We start from the raw sequence: 22,853 nt of genomic DNA on the forward strand, positions 1-22,853 counted from the left end.
TTTTTTGCAAAACAGAATGAGTGCAGATGAGTGAGCATCAGATTGTATCAGTATTAGTGGCTGCAGTGAGCTGCATTCCTCTACACATCTTTTGAAAACGGGGTTGTAGATTTGATACGGCTCTCAATTCATGCTCAATGATGAGACACAACAGCAGAAAAAACGACCTCACGGAGATCTCATAAAGATCGGCGAAATGACAAGAATCAGCGAGTCGCGTAAGCTATTAACGGCAGACGGTGAACATTTAAAATCAGCATTTCCTCTTGCGCCCCACCTGTAATAAATACCGCCCCAGTTTGATAAATACTGACTTAAAGGAAACATGGTGTTCATTTATTTTAATGACAACCACAAAGTGTGCAGGCTTTGTCACTGCAGTGTATTTTTCGGGCTTTTGAAAGAATATTTCCAGAGCCTCTCGTTATATGCAAAGTTAGAAACGCCATTTATGGAGCTCCAGGCTGCAGCCTGTTGGATGTTTGACTTGACCTGCAAATACATTAACTGTTGGGCTTTAAAAGAGAGCTCATAGCTTAAAATAGTGATAGGTTCAGCAGCAAATCCCATTGTGAAAAGCACGCGACATATTTTTCGCCAATGTGTGCTCACCTGTGTGCAGCGCATCGGGGCTGAACTCCGCCGTGCGCAACACAGAGAGCAGAGAAGAGTTGTAACACAACCATGTAGAGACAGAAATGACATGCTGTCTTGTAGATAAGATCAATAACATACGGACGTTTAGTTTGTTTAATAGCAGAACAAGGTGTAGACCTGTTCTATATTACTCTGCCAGCCACTATATTGCAGCTCAGACGCTCAACAATGGAAGATCATTTGCGGCAACTAAATAATATTTTTTTGGACCAATTAAGTGAAATTGGACATTTTCCCACGGCACACCTGTCGATCTCTCACGGCACACTGGTGTGCCGCGGCACAGTGGTTGAAAATCACTGTTCTATGCAATATTGATTATAGGGCTTCAATTCATCATTTTGGGCAATGAGGTGTGAAAAATGGCATCTTTAAATATCTTGTTTGTCTGACTCAAAAATAAAAAAGGAAAAGCATGACTTATTAGATTGTGTATTAAACAGATGTCTCCCTTTTTTAATTTCATGTTTTTGGTGACACAGACATTGACGCTCTGAAAGCTGCTGTCAGAATCGTGACAGTTGTTAATGTATACAATTTAACAACTCAAGCTTCTGGAACAGGTGGGCTTTTATTCTTCATCTCAGGGGATTCATTGTAGACTAAGTCTTCCATGTTTTAACACAGCTTTAAAAAATGTATGACCAATACAAACGGCTCCTACGCATCACAAATGGTTTGTCCTGTTAATGGATCAGTATCAAAACTTTAACATTCACAATGAACTACAAATGAAAAATGTCCAAATATGAACAAACTTGTTAAAAAAAAAATATCTGCAGCCCTTAAGATTTGAAGTGTTGGACCCAACAAGAACACAGACAGTTGGGCCCTGAGGTGATGTATGAACATGGGAACTGTACGTCTACAGCTCCATCAGAGCTTTGATGTCGTCCATGCGAGACGTTTTCCTGTCAGCGTTTCTGGAACCGAAGGCCTTCTCCACCAGGTCCTGCTTCTGCCTCTGGATCTTCACCATGTTCTCCTCCACGGAATTTTTTACAATGAACTGCAGCAACAGATGCACACAAAATCAAAATATAAAACAATACATGCAAAATGTTCCAGTCCAGTACCTATTTCTCTTGTATTTTAAACTATGGATAATGCAAATGGGTTTCAGGCCGAGAATGTAATATTGTATGCATAATTAAACATCTTTGATCTGAAGAAATCGTTTAAATCCTCAGGGGCCTGAACATCCGTCTTGTTTTAGTCTCCCCAGTGTAAACCAGCAAAGGAACACTTGATGCCTTAACCCCAACACTAAAGTACCAACACGTGCGGTTTAGTAAAAGATTCCCGACCTTGGTAACGAAAACGTTCCTCGTCTGTCCCAGACGGTGGCAGCGGTCGATGCACTGCTCCTCCGTCGCGGGATTCCAGGCCTAAAACACCGTCAAGGGTAAGCGGACATGCAATTAAGAATTCCCTTCTTCCTGAAAACACTTTACCATCTCTCCGATTTGGCCACTTTCAGGGTTTCTTGTGATTAATTTAGGTCGTAGTAGATGAACATAAATGGCATTCGTTTCCCGCTTCCCTTCATTTACAATCGTATGTTTTGTTTCCATAAAAGTGTCAAACACATGTTGCCATAAAAACATAAAAATGTAATTATATAATAAAATCCCTTCAGCGTGCAAGCCGGATACATTTATTAATACGCTGTGTGTCTGGTTGGTTTCTGGCCCAAATCTGCACTTACAGGGTCCATGAAGTAAACATGAGAGGCGGCAGTCAGGTTAAGGCCCACCCCTCCAGCTTTGAGTGACAGGAGCATGATGACGGGACTGTCGGCTGCAGGGCTCTGAAACTCCTGGATGACCTGAGTCCTCTTCTTTTGGCTCAGGGTGCCGTCAAAGCGCACAAAACTGAAACCATGCTCTCTGGTGAAGAGAAATGAGGACGACAACGCCAATAGACGAGTTATAAAACAACACAATGGATGATTTAATTATTTAAAGCTAGAAATTATCTACGTGAGACCTGCTGGTGAACCGCTAACAGACATTCCTTGACACGCATACATATATAAACCTGGACCACAAGAGTTCGGTAACCTAAGAGCCGCAAATCCGAATTTAAATAATTGTGAAATGCTGTAAATGGAGAAATCTACATTTTCACAAAAAAGGAAAACAACAGAACTTCCACCATAGCTCAACTACACACAAAAAGTAGTTTTGAGTATACAAGACCTTTTTACAGCTATGATAAAAAAAATACAAGCTCAGACCTCTAAAAATAAGCTGCTCTGAATGTGTGTTTTACCTGAGTGGAGTCTCCAGTAAGGTGAGGAAGCGTGTAAACTGAGAGACGACCAAACACTTAATGCTGCTGTCTTCACATCGCAGCCGGAGCAAGTTTCCCATCAGCGCCTGCACCTGCAGCGGGAAACCCCCCCAAAAGAAAAATCACTTCAGAGGAGGAACAACACAACTCTCATGTAGCATTTCAGCACATTGTCATCACTGCTCTATAACAGTGACTTCTGAGTAAATAATGAGGGAGTCAGAAAACAGGGTTTTTAAACATGTTTAATCACCCAGATAATTCAGTATGTGCTCCGGCTACCTTTGAGCTTGTCCTCCACTTATCAGGATTTGTATTTTTCTCTTCCTCCATTTCCTCCGGTGGAAACTCCACCAGTTCATTGGTCTTTATCTCACTTCGACAGAGAGGACAGCGCGCTGTTTCCTACAAATACGCACACGAAAACTCTTACACACGCCTTTTTCCTCAGGTGTCAAATGACAATTCACTGACAAATTAGTGTCTGCTGAAGGCAGCGCGTTACCTGCTCAGTGCCGATGACCTGGGCGATGCAGGGCCGGCAGTAAACGTGGGCGCAGTGTGTGATGACAGGCAGGTGCACCGAATCCAGACAGACTGAGCACTCCTCGTCGGAGCCACTGGCCAACACAAGTCGCAGCTTCTCGATCAGACGCTCTCGCATCTCTGCCGGTGTCGCTGCAGCGCCTGCAGAGATGAATATTTGATACGTTCACATGTGAAAATGAACACAGCGGGAAGACATCTTTCTGAAACATGTTTTGAGGACATAAACGTCATGACCTCTTTTATTTTGGTGATTGTGTGGTTTTATAAAAGGCGAGTTTATATTCTATGATTACACATGTCTTATACATGTTGGGTTGGGATGACTTATTCACCTCACCAACTATATGTTCATGAAACAGGGTCGGTAATAAGTTGCCTCAATGTAAACTTTTCCAGCTGCAAATAGTGAAGAAGTGCCACAGACATGCAGTGAAACTCATGAGCGAAAACGTGAACTCGTAGGCAAAGAAAAAATAAAAGTAATGACTAGTATACATTTTCAGGGGCAGTGAATATTTTAATTTAATTTAAAAAAAAATGTAAAAAGGAAATGAAGAGAGAACGAGACATAAAAGGAGGTGGTTGAGAAAGAAGACACATTTAAATATTATGATAAGAATTGGGAGAAGGGCTTTTGGAGAAGGTGCAATTAATACCCCGAACAAGGGCTCCTTTCCAGTCAAGTGTCCCATTAAACCAAGCAATCCTGCACAATAGTAAAGTCTGGAACAGCTGCAAGTGACTAAAGGGCTCCAGAAGCTACATTATATAGGTATTGTATTGGTCTCGTATCACACTGCAGGTCTTACCCAGGTCTAAGGAGGTTTTTGCCAGCAGGTCAGGGTGGCAGCAGTGCTGCCGAAGCCTCATCAGGATGGCCAACACATCAGCGTAGTTCCTCAAGACTGTCCCTTCAGTTACGTATCTACACACACACACACACACACACACACACACACACACACGCACACGCACACACACACACCAATTTGCAGCCGTTTACAGAAAGAAAACTTAATGTTGCTGTAACATCGAACGGATATTAATCAACAGTTGTATATTCTGTCACATACACTGACACATACATGTGCATACATACACTGACACATACATGTGCATGCACACACTGACACATACCTGCCGATGGTATTTCTTCCCTCGTTGCGAGCCAGCTCGTACTCCTCTCTTTCCCACTGGCTCAGCTCGACCTGCTCCACACAAACCGTCTTCTCGGGCATCGCCACTAGGGGGTGCCCGTTCACCTCGCTGCCCTTGGTTCGCCTCAGGGTGACGCACTTAACCAGGGTCTGCAGGTTCCTGTGTGCACAGCATCAAATGTCTGTGTTTATTAATATCCGAATATCAGGTTTCTACACTGAAGAACCAACATAGCTTATAAACACATCTTGCTACCTTATGAAATAGCAATACTGATACGATAATGATCAATTATTATGGGACTTCTGACTGTCATTGGTATGTCACGACTTAAAGCTTTGATACACTGATCTCACACGCCCTGGAGTCGTATTACTACATTGCAGCGGTGTAATATAGCACTTGTGAGCACGCACTGCAGGCCGGCCCGGTCTCCTTGAGTGACGGGTCTCTGGATCACTCGGTTCCACCACTCTCTGGCATCAAAGGGCTTCAGACGCAGGAAGGCCAGCAGCATCCATAGGTCCTTCACACTGTTCTGGATAGGAGTACCTGGTGGGATATAAGAATACATACACACACACATACGCCTTAGTATTTGTGGTGGCAATGATGAATAAATGTACTATTGTGATATTATTATAGATGACAGGAACAATAATTTTAAAAAAAGATCACCCTGTGTGTGTGTTGTTTGTATGTGTGTGTGTGTGTGTGTGTGTGTGTGTGTGTGTGTGTGTGTGTGTGTGTGTGTGTGTGTGTGTGTGTGTGTGTGTGTGTACCTGATAGAATCCAGCGCCGCTGAGCTTTCAGGCCCAGCACCGCCTTACTCATCTGTGCATTCGGGTTTCTTACGACGTGTCCTTCGTCCAGCACAACCCGCAGCCAATTGATCCCATGAAGGGGACTCTTATTCTGAAAAGTAAACAAAACATTACATTTGAAAAGATAAGCAAATTATCTCTCAAGGGACTATTGACATGAATTAAACACACAGTCCAGGTCAGACATTAGCATTTTCTTATTAATATTCATTCTTGCAGTCAACAGCTCCACTTTAAGTGTATCTGCACCATGGAAAACCCTCACAAACGCTCACAGATGTGTACGTGAGCCGTCTACACTCACCCCAAAGTCAGCAGAGAGGACGTTGTAGGTTGTAATCACCGCATCCTGAGAGGACAGAAAGGCCTCGCTCCTGTTGCGCTCTGCGCCGTAGTACAGATACACGTTTAGCTTCACATCAGCGCACACATGCTGCTCAAACTGGTCCTGCGCGCACACACACACACACACACACACACACACACACACACACACACACACACACACACACACACACACACACACACACACACACACAGAGAGAGAAAAGGTCAGAGGAAGACAACATGACATGGCTGACTTTGGGAACGGAATGGGAGCATTGAACGAAGCAAATGGAGGCATTGGCATACATTACGTTTGATAACTTTATTAGCAACAGGTGGCTGATAATATTTACGGTCCTCCGTCCTCAAAAGCTACAGGATGCTGGGGGCTGGTGTGTGTGTCCCTGATGGTAAGAAGACAAACAGACTGACCCAGTGGAGTTGGGTCCTTCCTGACGTTTCTACCCTTCTTGAATAGACGGCTATCAAGGACCTTTATACCTCCCTATAGAGACCCGATGGCCCAAGAAGCCTAGCTGCTGTTTTAGACTTGGTACAAGAGGCAGTACTGTATCGTCAATAATGTACAGTTCAAGGGTGTTGTTAGGAGCAGAGGGCCGGGAAACCCTTGAACTGTATATTATTGTAGATACAGTACTGCCTCGAGTACCTTATTGCTTTTATAATATGGTTACCTGCGACATTATAAATAGTAAGTAAATAGTAAGTAAATAGTAAGCTGCCTTTCAGCACAAAATAGTTGTAGCCAACAAACATTGTGTATCGCATTTCAGCGATAGAGAAAATAGTCCCGTATGTGTGGCGGTTGCTTTGCTCAGAGCTTTATCTGCTCTCCTCTCCATTATTCACCGCTGCCATTCTCATCAAAAGTCATTCCCCCCAAAATATCAACGTTTACACGAAACATGTTTGTTTGAAATGACAACTGACGGTCGCGCAAAATCTGTTATTTTGAGTGTGCACTGATATGGAACGCAAATGTAAACAGGCGTACAGTACATTATAGCTAAATAAAGTACACCCTTTGACAATCAGAATGCTTGATTTCATCTACCCATATTTTTTTATATATACACACATACATACATACATACACACTCACAAGAAATGTTGACCCCTGGGGAGCCGGCTCCCAGTCTTAGATCCTCATGCGGGTCCTTCTGGCTGTTCCAGAGTCAAAGCTAAGAAGTAAAAGTGACCGTGATTTTGCCATCGCAGAGGGAACTCTCTATGGTGCTTCTGTGTAAAAGTTGATCAAGATTTAGAAGGGACTTTCACCCATTTCATCTTTTCTCAGGAAGCTAAGCCTCTCGAAGGTGTGACGGGTCCACGCTAGATCTTTTGTTATCAAGATTCGGAGGAATTTTATGTCATAAAGACTCTCTCCCCCTCCTCACTATTTATGTGGCGTTTGAGGTGATCAGGACCAGACTCTTGTCCGAACCCCCTCAACCAACAGGCAACTTCACACAAAGTGTAACAGAGTATTCCTACCAGCCAGTTGCTGATCACAGAGAGGGGGCAGATGATGAGAGTTGTTCTTGCTGATAAGTCCTCTGCACTTTCAGTGATGGAGGAGTCCACACCTGCACATACAAAAAAGGTATATAAAGATCTCCAATATTACAACAATTTCATTTTTTTTACCCCCCACCCCTTTAGAAAAGTATACTGTTCAAACTCACTCGGTGTAAGAGTGGAACTTTTCTTCTTCTTTAAGCTTGTATCGGCTGCTGAGCTCCCGAGTGCTGCAGCGAAGCCCAGATCCTCAAAACATTTGGGGGCCTCTGCACATAAAACATACACATGGTGAGTTAATTCATACGGAACAATGATTATGATGTTATGCCAGCCAAATAACAATAAAATCAAAATGAAAAACATCCAAACACAGGTCATTTCCAGAAGATTCTAGTGTCTCCATCATGCACAGTTACATGAACATATGATAGAGCACACATACAAAGACTCTACTGAGCTTGTACCTTTAACAGGCTTTCTCTTGGTGGCCTTCTTCTTTCCTTTGCTGGTGCCTGTAAGTGGAGAAGCCAGGTGCAAATGTATGGAAGCCACAAGAGGAAAGTAAGGCAACAGAAACAAGCAAGGAGCGTGAACAGAACCTAAAAGGTGGTACATGTGGAGATGAGAGTTAATTCTTACTCTTATCCGACTTGTCCACTACATCTGCTGAATCAACACGGCTCACCCCCACCTGAGAACTGATCCAGACAGGAGCACATCAGATACATATGCAGAGAGCAATGACAGCCCAAAATATGATGACATTTTACAAATTAGGTGTGCACTTGTGACGTATAGACTGACTGAATACACGAAAATATGTCCAGATGGAGTAATTTACATTCTGACCTTTACACAAAGATTTTTAAATGATTTTTGGGGGCTTTTTTGCCTTTATTAGATAGTGCAGCTCTACACAGGAAAGCAAAGGGCTGCTGCTTGGATTCCAATCTGGGCCGCTGCAGTACGGACTCAACAGATAGAACGGGTGTAGCTTACACATCGTGTGTAAGCTACCTTTACACATGATTCACTTATGCAGTGATCATACAAAATAAAATAAAAAAACACATACAATATGATCCGAGCATGCCGAATTCAGTTAAACCACACTTACATGTGTGTGTGCTTAGCAACAGCTGCATCACTCACTGCTGCTTCATCGCCTGAAACAATCACGTCTACCATTAGTGCGCCGTTTGCTTTTTTGCATTCAAGAATGTGCACACTTCCACACACATCAGCTAATTTAGTGAACATGTAGATTACCTTCCAGTTGGGAGGACTTCTCTGGTTTTGTTTTGGCCTTAACAGGTGAAGGCTGCTCCTCCTGCCCACATGTAAACAAACACTTTATGATGGCTGAACACAAGTCAGTCAAACTGCACACTGATCAGAAAGAACTCGTTTTACACACACACACACACGGCGACACGTACACATTTCTCCACCGGCAGTGGTTTTCCTTTGTGAAAGTTGGTGAGAATCAGAGCGATGGTTGTCAGAGTTTTTCCCTAGAAAAAACACAAACAGGGGTTTGGTATGGATTCACGTCTGCTTAGATATCCGCAGTGTGAAGCCTTTTATTGTGGTAAATATAGAATAAAACAGCTTTGACGGGTCAAGTTTTAATTATCCTTCTTTTATTGGAGAAAACATCAAGTTAAGTTTCTACTATATAACCGGCAACTGACCAAACGTCCCCTCATGATATAATGTACTAATTAACTTGCAATTCACCAATAAGCATAATTATTTTTGATAGTAATTAAATAAAATAACTGCATGTTTCTCACCAGTCCCATGTCGTCTGCCAGTATCCCCCCACGAATTCTCTCTGGTATTTCCTTGGCAGAGAAACATGTGAGGTTGTTGTAGTAGAGCTCGCCCCTCCTCTCCCAGAAGGGAGGCAGCGCACTCTTGTTTTCTCGCGCACACATCCAGGACAGGGCCTGCTTCTGGTGAGGCAGGAGAGGAGTGCCAACAGCCTGCAGGGGAAGAGAGCTGCATGTTCACGATAAAGCTGCACTGAGACATTGAAGACACACACGCACACGCACACACACACACACACACACACACACACACGCACACATGCACACACGCACGCACACGCTCTCTTCAGGGTGCAAGAGAGAGACAACTCAGAGTTAACCAGCTTCTCCAAAAACTGCAGGAAGGAGAAGGTAAAAAGAGGAGATGCCTGGCTTGCTGACATAATATCAGACATTTAGCAGGTAACTTACAATGCGTCCAATATTAGAATATGTTTCTTAATAATGATAAAATAATCATTAGTTAGACATCTTTGTTATGGGAGTAATAAGATGCACAATACAAGACAAAATGCTGATCACAAATACATGTATGCACATTAAATAAATACAGATAAATAAGGTCAAACATGCACCTCAGCTGCTCGTTTCTCTCCGTCTTCACTCTCCATCAAGCCGTCAAAAAGGTTGTCAAATGCATTTTTCAGCTGAAAGAAAAAATGTATTTCAACTGCTGACTTAAGCCAAATAACTTCTATGTAACTTTAGCATTGAAATTATGCAACATTTGAACAATGAAAGCACTAAAAAGTCAAAACTGTAATTCATTTTATAAGCATTACTTAAATAACAATGCTACGGTAAAACGTTTAGATTCGACCAAACGTTGTGATCAGATAAGGATTATTCTATTCTATATTGGAATACAGTATAACACAGATTAACTGCTTTACATTATTTAAAAAATTAAATTGCTTCAGTGTAACATCAACGTTACACAATGTGATCCATTTAGTTTCACTGTAACAGATTTTTTTTTTTTTACTTCAATTGCATGTTCGAGAAAATGTTCTGTTATACCAGTTTATATTACATTGACTAAATTTAAGTAGATTACCTCCTCTGCAGTTAGTGGGATGGTCACACCTTTTTTAGATGACAATGCACGAGCACCTTGACTATTCTGATTTGCACCTGAAATCTCACACACACACACACACACACACACACACATACACTCACACACACACATACATACACACACACACACACACACACACACACACACACACACACACACACACACACACACGATAAAGTGGGATACAACACCTGAAAAATATTTTTGGGGATGCAACAACGCAGGACATCCATGAGGAGGCGAGTGAGCCTAGATGCTGAGTGTGTTTTGTTTGTACCTGTTGTTTTTCCTCCTCCGGTGTTCAGCTTGAATCCACGGCGGGTCATGCTTTCCGACACAGCATTTTTGTTTTCTTCCTTCCCCCAGAAGGACAACATCAGTGGCATGGTGTATGAGTTTTTCGTCGCAGAGTGTACCACCCTGACACAGCAGCGAGACAACAACAACAAAAACACGCACGCGCACACACACACACACTGTATTTATTCCACTGTCGACCTGAGTTCATAGTACTTAAATGATATGAATAATACAACATGCAGATATTTAAGGGATACTCCTTCAGTAGCACCCATATAAGCCTACATTTAGACATGCCAATAACAATAGACTCACCCCTCAACCTTGGCCAGATTGTTGTCCATGACATGGGTCATTGCTGCGGCCAGCTCTCGCTTGATGTGACCCACTTGGTTGCCATAAATGTTGGCGACCATCACTGCATTGCAGTCGTATGGATTCAGGGGTTGTCTCACTAAACCAACCATTTCGCCTTGATTCACCTGTAAAGAGAGCAAGATAGATGATTTGGAGGTTCCTCAACCTGTACCTGCGGTGCTCTACACGACTACAAAGGGGGCTTGATCCTCACCACCCCGGTGTAGTATCTGAGACCGACCACGGTGCCCTGCAGATGACCAAACAGCACGCTGCCATCTGCGTCCGGCTCCTCGGATGCTGCAGCCCTGATGGCTTGGGAGAGGGTCTCTGCGCTGTGGTCGTAGCGGTCCGTGAAGAGGTCCACCTCGCTGAACCGGTCCATGCCGAACCTCCACCTGCCGGGAAACATCACACCTGCAGCGCGCGCATAGACACCCACAAACAGAGAAAGAGAAAAGTAGCGTTAACAGTTGGAGACGACTGCTGGTTTTAGTTATTTCGTGAGATGGTCGCGCGCTATTTTGTCTGTTCACGCCAGAGGGTGATTTATTCTGTAAATAAAATCTCCTACTATTTCTCTTCTCCTCGATGACTCTCGACGTTTGAGAGTGGGTTCGTTGTTTGGTTTTCCTCTCCGTTTTCTTCTTCTTCTTTGAGGTTTATTGGCGGCAAACAACTGTTAGGTGCATTACCGCCACCAACGGGCATGGAGTGTGAATCAGGATGTCTAGTACTTGTATTATTAAAAAATGTTAAAATTTACAAAAGATAAAATTGTGTTGTTTGGTGTTTCTGTTGCTGATGTTTGCGCTACTTTCTGATTATGTGTTACGTCAACAACCGTTAAACGTGTAACTTCCGCTAGTGATCTTCAAAATAAACTGTGATGTTGTATGCAATCTATGTGGCCTATATCCTTCTAAATATGTCTGTTGTATATCATAATTATGACTGTTTGCAGTATACATGAATTATATAGAGCTACGGTCAACTTTTAGTCTATTTTATTGATTAGTTGATGGATATAAAATGCACTTTGGCAATCATTAATTAATGTTAGCGCGCTAGAGTAGATTGATTTTATTCTGAAATCAAAGACCTCTTGTTTCCGGTGTTGTGTCCGTCTACTATCACAGTCCGACTTGGCACACAGGCGAAAGAAGCTGCTGTTCCCCACTGCGGTCAAGCCTGCCCCCACTTCGAAAAACACAGTCAAGCCGGATTATTATTATTTTAGGCATTACGGTACAATAACTGACTTCAAAATAAGAGCAAACTTCCGGTGAATGCCAACTGTATTCCAAGGACATTTTGTTATGTGAATCCTAAAGCCTAGTTTATGGTTCTCCGTACGCCGTCGACGTGACGCCGTCGTTGAGCATTCGAAGTTCTGCGTCGAGGGCCCGCGTTGCTCTGCAATTAACCGCCATGCCGCCAGGGGGGGTGTGCCTGTGTGGCTGTGTGGTTTCAGGGGTTATAGCCGAATTCCGGCCACAGTAAACAATGGCGACCAAGTTGGAGCGGCTGCATTTGGAGTTGGAGCTCATCAATATTGAAGAGCAAATGTTTAAATTGCAAATGTTGAAGCGCAGGCGACAGAGAAGACGTTTGCGGAGGTGGTCTGTACGACCACTAAACCGGTCGAGGCTGGGAAAAAGCAACAGCCGGAAATTACGTTCTGAGCGGACCAATCACAGCGCTTGCGGTCCGCGTCAACGCGACGCGTAGTTAGGATTTTTTGGAGGCGCACGTCAGGGTACGGCGTAGTGGTCTGCACATTCACATTCAGGAGAAGATGCGTCTCCAAATTCTGATTATTATTTTTTTGATTAGAAAGGAAATGGTCCATGCTCCACAAACAGATTCAGACCATCTCAAGGTGTCACTTAGAGACAATCAAGACATTCTGATTTTACAAATTAGAAGCTCTTCAATCTCCTTCATAAACCAACGTCAAATCATTTCATGAGCCATTTCCTTTCAAATCTAATCTGAAATTAGACATAAATTGACTGATGAAATTATTTGGCTCATGAACATGGGTCTCAAACTCACGTGGCCCCCTACTTGACATCAAAGTTTAGTGTTAGTGCAGCCCACGCGTTTTTCTCACACGCACCTAACCCTCTGAGATCCGCGCGCGCAAGGCCCCATAAGATAACGTTTACTGGACGTTTCTATTAATAGCTCCGTGAAAAAACGGAGTAGAAAAAAGATTGCTGCTAGATGGGCCAAAGTCTGGAGGTTCCGCCCACTTCTCTGTGTGATCCTATGTGCCTCTCATAGGAGCACACAGCCTGAGGCTGGTAAAGGAAAAGGTAAACAAAGAGACATGTGGGCGTTCAGCCCGATAAAATACACTACAACACTAGGGATTAAAGATGGGACAAAAAAAACACATGAAATCAGAGGAATGCAAGCAGAAAATATATATAATAATATTTTTTATACATTCATCAAATATTTTGTTTGACAAAAACGAGTAAAGGAAAAACAAACCTTGTGAGGAAGACGTTCAAATCAGTGAATAAAAAGTATAAAATAAATAGACAATTGTACAGAATATTTTTTTATGTAGTCACGTGATATGTTGGCAAAGTGCTGTCCCATTCATACTCACACCAGTTCAAGCCCTCACCGCCTCTCACACTCAGCAGCTGACGTCAGTAAGTCCCTGAAGGTTCAGGGTTTGAGGGTTTAGGGGGGAGATTGGGATTGGGCCACTGTTTTTATTCAGACAGACAACACACTACCACCTGAGAAAAAAAAACTTGCAGTGTACTAAAAAAAAATCAACACTGACCGCAGAGAGATGGCAGCTCTGCTCCGCTCAGTTTTACTCTGCGCTACTCGACACACGACCATGCGCTGGTAAAGAGTACACAGTACACACATACAGAGTACATATGTTGTTTGTTCTTGTTCTGAAAACTGTTCTTGAAAAAACGAAACTGAAACATGCACATTGTGTAAACAGTTCGTTTTTCTTTAGAACATATTTTGACTCGTATAGTAAATATTTTGTTTGAAAAGAAAAACTGTTGTAATATTAATGTTTCATCTGCACACACCTCATGAAGCTTGATCTGTAGTAAGTCATTTCTCAGTCCCGAGTATGTTGCAAATGGAACGTATTGACTTGTAGTGCAACAGTGATCGAAAAGCTAAATTCAGAGGCACAAGGAAAACCAGACATGGCTGGGCCATTTCTGAGAGAATTGCCTACATCCTTCCCTGAGCTGACAAAAGTGATCAGTCGGGTAATGTACCTTTTTGGAAGCACATATCTGTGAGAAACCTTTCTCAACTATGAACTTTAATAAATACAAGTGCAGGTCCAGGCTTAGTGATGCCTATTGTGAAGCTGTACTCAGGGTTTCCACTGTGACCTCGATCAGGGTCAATGTGGCTCAGCTGTGTGAGCAGAAGCGCTGCCAGGTGTCTGGCAAGCAATAGAATAAAGTACAAATGTATTCAGGGATTGCATTTGTTGGTTCAGTGCAGTTTCAATAAGTTATTTAATATATATATATATATATATATATATATATATATATATATATATATATATATATATATTTGCACTGTTAAAAACTATTATAAAAATGTATAGAAACTGCTGGTTGCCTTTTTTAATGACAAAAATATGTTATCAATGTAAAAGAGAAAATATTGCGCTTTTTGTGTGGCCCTCCGATGAGATCACAATACCAGCGGTGGCCCCAAGCCAAATTGAGTTTGAGACCCCTGCTCATGAAGGAGATTTTGAAGGGCTCTTATTTTATCAGAATATCTTGATTGTCATTGAGGGACATCTTGAGGTGGTATACTATTAATCTGAAGTGTAATTAGTTTGCAACTATGGACCATTTCAAATCTAATCTGAAATTGGGGACACATTGGCTCAGGAATGTGATTTTATATAGCTTTTATTTTGAAATTCAAAATCAGAACGTCAGGATATTGACTGCTTCTGCCTCGGAAAGTCCCCTCGGTGCCTCAGTCTGTCAACAAAATGAAGACGAATAGTTGGTTCAAGTTATAATAAAAGTAATTTATTCATAAGCAATAGCAGTTACAAATTGTTTCACATTCAAAGTTAGATGTAATTATATGGGATACAATAGAGAATAGAGCTCCTCTCCTCTAGACAGCTGCACCCATTTCTTAAGAAACCGTTGGTTCCTAATATGGCAATGATGAGGCGCTCTGAGTTTATTCCGTTATCACACAATACATTCAGTAGTTTTTCATTTGGTTTAAGCTTTAACATAAGGCACATATTGCAATACATAATAGCAAAGGCAAGGAGTGCTTTGAGCATATCCAATTGTAGGAGGCGTTGTTCCCATAACAGGAGACTATGACACAGAAATCAAACTGATGGACCATGTGCTTCACTGATTAGCATGTGCATCAGCCCAGAAGGGGCTGCTATTCGTCAAAGTGTCTGATAGTCTAGCTCCTCTCATAGCTGTTAGAGAGAAGGCTTTGGTTTCTAGATCAGCTACTACGCCATGTTCTGTGTGTATTTTTAATGGGTGGCACATGACTAAATATGGTGTCTTTTTCCCTGCCCTAGCTATGGCGGCTAAGCTAAGTGTCTGGTGCATCCTACTTGTCCTGCCTCTATGGCAGTGGTTCTCAAACTGTGGGGCGCAGGGGGAGGAAATGCAGAATGAATGACTGAATATGTATATATATATATATATATATATATATATATATATATATATATATATATATATATATATATATATATATATATAAATAATCTGATTCATAATCTGGGGAGGCTAAGGCGGCTGCATGGGCCAGACTGCTTAGTTTTTATGGATGCTTCTTCTCCTTCAACTGACCAGATCAGTTCCGCTTTCAGATTTCGGTTTCCAACTTTGGTCAACATGTCTCGGAGTGGCTGGGTGAGGTCGAAGTGGTCTAAGTAGCTTCAGCTACAGCCGAAGCTACTTAGTCCCAAGAATACTCAGTCCCAAGAATCCAAGTATTTCTTGGACAATTTTGGATAGGTCAGGGCCGCCGATATCTGCTCTGGTGATATATTTTTCTTGTTTACGGACAGCACGCTTTCCAGGAATGTCACTGGTCTTATTCCAACTTGAGTCTTTTGTTTCTTGATTTTGTAGCCACATTCCACTACTCTTTATCTTTGGCCTTGGAAAGTAAATGCAAACATTTCTTGACTCGGGGATCACGTGGCAGGCAGAAGAATGCGTTTGCCAGATCCAGTACTGTGAAATAGTAGTGTTGTGGACTTAGTAGTGCCACATATGGGTTGGGGACTGCAATATAACAAATGATATATAATAATATAGCAAATAACCCCGTTGCTGTGTCTACAGTGTATAGGAAAAATGTATGTCGCTTTGGATAAAAAAGTCAGCTAAATGAAATGTAATGTAATATCTTTTGCGGTAGAAACTGATGTTTCAGTTTTTGTAGTCCATGTGTGGTTTTCAATGATGTGGTACATTTTTGTACCTATTTGTCCCGATTAAGCGTGAGGGTGTTTTCCCATTTAGGTTTTTCAAGCATGAGGCCGCAGCTCCGGAGTCGACCATTAATTCTGTGTCTACTCCGTCTGCGTTACAGGTCACCATTGGTTCTGTGGGTATGATGGGGAATAGCGGTGACGTGGAGGAGCTCCTCTGAACTGCATTCCTCCTCCATGCTGACTTCGGCAATCTCGAGCCCAATGTCCCCACCCTCCACAGAGGTAACATTCGTTGCTTCCCTCTTGGTTGCCAGGTTGTCCATATCCACCCGCTTGGTATCCTCTGCCTCGTTCATACTGTTGTGTTGAGGGTGGCTGTGGTTTTCGAAAAAGGTCAAAAGGAGGAAGGGGTACATTCAGGCCCAAGGAATGCAAAGGTTGTCAAATGCATTCTTCAGCTGAAGGAAACAATTCATTTCAACTGCCGACTTAAGCCTTAAAGTCTGTTTTCACAATGTTTAGAAATAACTGCAAATGTATCGTCATTTCATTTAACTTTAGCATTCAAATTAGTCAACATTTGAAAACTGAATTCCCTAAGTACTAAAATGTCCCAACTATAATTCATTTTAAAAGCCGTACCTAAATAACAATACTACGTTAAGAGGTTTAGATCAGATACAGTATAGCGCAGATTACCTGCTTTACATTAATTATCCAAAACATATGAACTTCCTGAACATGTTCGGCTGCTTCAGTGTAACATCAACGTTACACAATTTGATCCATTTAGTTTGAATGTAACAGAACAAAAAATAAAGAGGATAATAAATCTAAATATGTCAAAAACTGAGAGGAATGAAGAAAAAAATGTTTGTAAAAGGAGCCCAAAACAAATGCAAAGTTAAAAATGTTTACTTCAAATTACACGTTCGAGAAAATGTCATTATATACCGGTTTATATTATTGACTAAATTCAAGTAGATTACCTCCATTTCCTTCAGTTTGAATCCGTAGTCGGCCATGCTTTTGATCACATCATACTTGTTTTCTTCCTTCCCCCAGAAGGACAACATCAGCGGCATGCTATAGGGGTTTTTCTTCCCATAGTGGACCACCCTGACACAGCAGTGAGGCAATAATAAACAACAACAAACACACACACACACACACGTTGAGCTTGGTGGGCCATTGGACCTTCATTCCTGCCCAGAAGTTTCCTCGGTGGGGGTTGAAAGGGGCTTCATCAGCTTTGTTGGCTGTTTTGGTCTCAGCTTCCAACGTGGTAAGCTTGGCCTCCCCTTCTCTTCGGATTATCAATGCTCGTACATCTCCGAGTGCCAACTTGTCCTCTGCAGTGAGTTTTTCGAAGAGGCGGATCCATGGGCTGGCTCCTCCCTCCAGCGGTGGCAACTCTTCTGCCAGGGTGTTCATGTTTCGATGTCGCCATGACACAAACTCAACCTGTTGGTTTGCTCTCATCAAAGGGTACTGTTGTGTTGAGGGCGGCTGTGGTTTTTGAAAAAGGTAAAAAGGAAGAAGGGATACATTCAGGCCCAAGGGATGCAAAGGTTGTCAAATGCATTCTTCAGCTGAAAGAAACAATTCATTTCAACTGCTGACTTAAAGTCTGTTTTCACAATGTTTAGAAATAACTGCAAATGTATAGTCATTGTATTTAACTTTAGCATTCAAATTATTCAACATTTGAACAATGAATTCTCTAAGCACTAAAATGTCCTAACTATAATTAATTTCATAAGCCGTACTTAAATAATAATGATACGTTAAGAGGTTTAGATTCAACCACAAGTTGTGATCAGATAAGGATTATTCTATCCGTGTTGAAATACAGTATAGCACAGATTACCTGCTTTACATTAATTATCCAAAACATATGAGCTTCCTGAACATGTTTGGCTGCTTCAGTGTAACATCAACGTTACACAATTTGATCCATTTAGTTTTAATTTAACAAAACAAAAAAATAAAGAGGATAATAAATCAAAATCTACTGTCAAAAACTGAGAGGAATGAAGAAACTAAATGTTTCTAAGCAGCCCAAAACAAATGCAAAGTAATTTTGTTTTACTTCAAATTACATGTTTGAGAAAATGTAATTATATACCGGTTTATATTATTGACTAAATTTAAGTAGATTACCTCCATTTTCTTCAGTTTGAATCCGTAGTCGGCCATGCTTTCGATCACGTCAAATTTGTTTTCTTCCTTCCCCCAGAAGGACAACATCAGCGGCATGCTATAGGGGTTTTTCTTCCCATAGTGGACCACCCTGACGCAGCAAGACAACACACACACACACACACACACACACACACACACACACACACACACACACACACACACACACACACACACAGACAGAGAGAGAGACAGAGAGAGATCATAGTACTTACTAAAGTCACAGACCAATAAAAACATGATATGAATAATAAAGAATGCAGATATTTAAGGGGAGACTCCATCTAGACATGCCAATAACAATAGACTCACCCCTCAACTTCGGCCAGATCGTTGTCCATGACATAGGCCATCGCTGCTGCCAGATCCCACTTGATGTGACCCACATGGTCGCCATAAATGTTGTCGACCATCACTGCATCGAAGTCGTATGGATTCTGGGGCTCTCTCACTAAACTGACCTTTTCGCCTTGATTCGCCTGTAAAGAGATCACAGCGCGGAGATGATGTGAAGGTTCCTCAACCTGTACCTGCGGTGCTCCACACGAATACAAAGGGGGCTTGATCCTGTAGAATTGTAACAGTTTATTATGGCTTACACTTGTAAATAAAGAATGTCTATGTGTAAATTACAATACTTAAGGATATAATAATCAATAAAGCCTTATGACCATGTGTATTAGTAACATAGTAGAAAGTCACGGTTAGTTTTTGATCACTTAGAAGTATTTCAGGTATGCATGAATGTGTTAAACAAAATGGATGCTACAGTAGTAAACAAGATGGATGCCGTACCCTATAGAGCTGAATAACAATTTATTTAAGGGAAACTACCTCGTTAGCTACACAAGAGGACGGAGTGAGGACGTCAAGCACCGGAGTGCCATCTCTAAAACCGACCCGAAGGCTGACGCCACCTCAGTGAAATTACTAGCCAATCGCACGCTGTAAAACTAAATCATTGAGAGCCGAAAACGCCCAATGTGCTGACTCAACAAAACCAAACGTAACTTGTTGTTCAGGGTCCATTTGTCAAACGCGGAGACAGTTAACTGTTGCGGTCTAATCTGTATACGGTCTGTGGACGCTGTGGCTTCGGCACCATGAGCTGAAAATGTTATACTGTATCACCTTTGAATTTTTCATTAAATCTGTTTTATTATAGCTCATCAAACTCGGAACTCTTCTTCGCTTTCACCCAAAGATTTTTGAACACAACCATCCTCACCTCCCCTGTGTAGTATCTGAGGCCGACCACGGTGCCCTTCAGCCGGCCAAACAGCACGCTGTTATCTGCGTTCGGCTCCTCAGACATCTGGGAGAAGGTCTCTGCACTCTGATCGTAGCGGTCCACCTCGTTGTACCTGTCCATGCCATATCCTTGGCCTCTGCCTCCTGTTTGGAGTGGTTGAGGGGCCTTAGTCATTGTCATTTGTTTTTGGGGCTTGTTGTTTCATCTTGTGAGCTTCGATTTCAGCCTTGGCTACTTGAATTTCCAACCATCTCCGTGTTAGTTTATTCAGATCGTCTTCCTCACTTGCTTCGGCGTCTGTGTGTCTCTGGTCGTAGTGAGTCAGATGTTCTCTCCATAATAGATTGTCCATGCTGTCTAGGCCCACTACCTCATCTAGTTTGGCTTTGACCGGCAAGGGCAGACCTTTTTGCACGATGTGGCGCCAAACCATGGTCGTGGCTGGGTCTTTGTCATGTCTCTCTCCAGTAGCAAAGTGCCAATCATCTTCTGCCCTTCTCAAGTACTGACAAATGTCCTCACCTGCCTTCTTTCTTATTCCAGTGAGGACTGTCATGTTGAGCTTGGTGGGCCATTGGACCTTCATTCCTGCCCAGAAGTTTCCTCGGTGGGGGTTGAAAGGGGCTTCATCAGCTTTGTTGGCTGTTTTGGTCTCAGCTTCCAACGTGGTAAGCTTGGCCTCCCCTTCTCTTCGGATTATCAATGCTCATACATCTCCGAGTGCCAACTTGTCCTCTGCAGTGAGTTTTTCGAAGAGGCGGATCCATGGGCTGGCTCCTCCCTCCAGCGGTGGCAACTCTTCTGCCAGGGTGTTCATGTTTCGATGTCGCCATGACACAAACTCAACCTGTTGGTTTGCTCTCATCAAAGGGTACTGTTGTGTTGAGGGCGGCTGTGGTTTTTGAAAAAGGTAAAAAGGAAGAAGGGATACATTCAGGCCCAAGGGATGCAAAGGTTGTCAAATGCATTCTTCAGCTGAAAGAAACAATTCATTTCAACTGCTGACTTAAAGTCTGTTTTCACAATGTTTAGAAATAACTGCAAATGTATAGTCATTGTATCTAACTTTAGCATTCAAATTATTCAACATTTGAACAATAATGATACGTTAAGAGGTTTAGATTCAACCACAAGTTGTGATCAGATAAGGATTATTCTATTCATGTTGAAATACAGTATAGCACAGATTACCTGCTTTACATTAATTATCCAAAACATATGAGCTTCCTGAACATGTTTGGCTGCTTAAGTAAGTGAAAGTAATTAAAGTGACCAAAGTGATTGAAGTGTAACATCAACGTTACACACTTAGATCCATTTAGTTTTAATGTAACAAAACAAAAGATAAAGAGGATAATGAATCAAAATATATTGTCAAGAACTGAGAGGAAAGAAGAAGAAAAAAACACACGTTTACTTAAAAAAAGTTTGAGAAAATGTCATTATATACCGGTTTATAGTATTGACTACATTTAAGTAGATTACCTCCATTTGCTTCAGTTTGAATCCGCGGCGGGCCATGCTTTCCATCACAGCATTTTTGTTTGAACGGGTTTCTTGTCCAATACAAAAAGAAAGAGAAAGTAGTGTTAACAATTGGAGACGACTGCTGGTTTGAGTTATTTCTTTATTTCTTTATTTTGTCTATTAACGCAAGGGTGATTTATTCTGTAAATAACATCTCGTACTATTTTTCTTCTCATCGGCCACTCTCGATTTATGAGAGCGGGTGTGTTGTTTGATGTTTGGTCTTCTTCCTTTTTCTTTTTCTTCGAGGTTTATTGGCGGTTGGCAAACAACTGTTTGGTGCATTACCGCCACCAACTGGTATAGAGTTTCTTCTTGGCGGATGGCATCCAACAAAAGGTGCATTACCGCGACCTACTGTATTGGCGTGTGGACCAGAGTTATCTATCTCTTTACAAAATTTAAGAAAAAATATATATTTATAAAAATAGTCGACTCATCCCTTTCTCGTACACAGCGTTGATGTTGGCCTTCCAGTTCAGTCGGTTGTCGATGGAGACACCCAGGTACTTGTACTCCTCCACCATGTCCACATCCTCTCCCAGAACACACAGCGGTTGTTGAGACGTCGCCTTCCTCCTGAAGCCCACCACCATCTCTCTGGTCTTGGCCACGTTCAGAAGCAGGTGATTTCTACCAGCCCACTCCACAAGTGGCTCTGTACTCCTCCTCCCATCCATCCCTTGTACACCCGACCCATGTCGATGCCATGTCGATGTGTCCTTGAGCAAGACACTAAACCCCAAATTGATCCCGTAGCTGCGCCTACGGTGTATGAACGGTTGATAATCCTGAGGTGGCACCTTGCATGGTAGCTCTTCTACGGGTCCATTTACATGGAAGTGTGATGGAAGATGTTCTCATTCAATCGGGAAAGAAGTAATAAAGTCTCTGAATCAAAGTTGTGTTTGTCCGTTTATTTCTTGCAAGAATGAAAAGTATGCAACAGCTCAAATCAGTCTGTGGCAAAGCTTTCACCTAAGAAAAAGTCATAGGCACATTTATACACACCAAAAATTACACCCCTCCTTAGAATAACACAAGTAGAAAACCAGAATCAGAGTGTAGGACTACAGTTAGTCCAAACCAGATCCTGCGTATGCAGAGTAAGCATATTTCTTACCGAGTGCAATCAGTGCTTATCAATGTTAGCTCCGCCGGCCGTCTCCAGACAGAGACACATTGTCTCTGCCTGGACTGTGACTCTCAAGTCTCTTCTACTTACGTCGGCTTGGTACCTTATCATTAGACACAAACAATTCTCTATGCAAATTCTGCTTTACCTTTGTAACATAAGCAATGCTATATTTTACCATGACAGAAGTCAGTGGTGTACAGAGTGAACAGGAAGGGAGACAGAACAGTTCCCTGTGGGGCTCCAGTATCACTGACCACCGTTTCAGACAGCACACGGCCCAGTCTGACAAACCGTGGTCTACCTGTGTACCACCCGCAGCCCCCCACCCAGCAGCAGTGGCTGGATGACGCCAAA

The 22,853-nt window shown here is 42.3% G+C and overlaps 1 protein-coding gene across 1 annotated transcript; it reads right to left on the reverse strand.

Moving 5' to 3' along the window:
- Positions 1-1,099: 1,099 nt before the first annotated feature.
- Positions 1,100-11,549, reverse strand: hltf (helicase-like transcription factor). Its single transcript, XM_079225034.1, has 25 exons — positions 11,500-11,549; positions 11,140-11,342; positions 10,884-11,050; positions 10,546-10,688; positions 10,245-10,321; positions 9,763-9,834; positions 9,149-9,340; positions 8,792-8,866; positions 8,622-8,682; positions 8,470-8,518; positions 7,992-8,050; positions 7,817-7,864; positions 7,517-7,618; positions 7,326-7,417; positions 5,788-5,931; positions 5,442-5,574; positions 5,076-5,211; positions 4,639-4,818; positions 4,311-4,426; positions 3,458-3,639; positions 3,235-3,357; positions 2,932-3,044; positions 2,366-2,546; positions 1,965-2,045; positions 1,100-1,666 (listed from the first exon to the last, which is right to left on the reverse strand). The coding sequence occupies exons 2-25, from the start codon at positions 11,335-11,337 to the stop codon at positions 1,523-1,525; spliced, it is 2,868 nt and encodes a 955-aa protein (XP_079081160.1). The 5' UTR covers positions 11,338-11,342; positions 11,500-11,549; the 3' UTR covers positions 1,100-1,522.
- Positions 11,550-22,853: the final 11,304 nt, after the last annotated feature.

This window comes from Taurulus bubalis, assembly GCF_910589615.1.
Source record: "Taurulus bubalis genome assembly, chromosome: 1".
Classification (NCBI taxonomy): Eukaryota; Metazoa; Chordata; class Actinopteri; order Perciformes; family Cottidae; genus Taurulus; species Taurulus bubalis.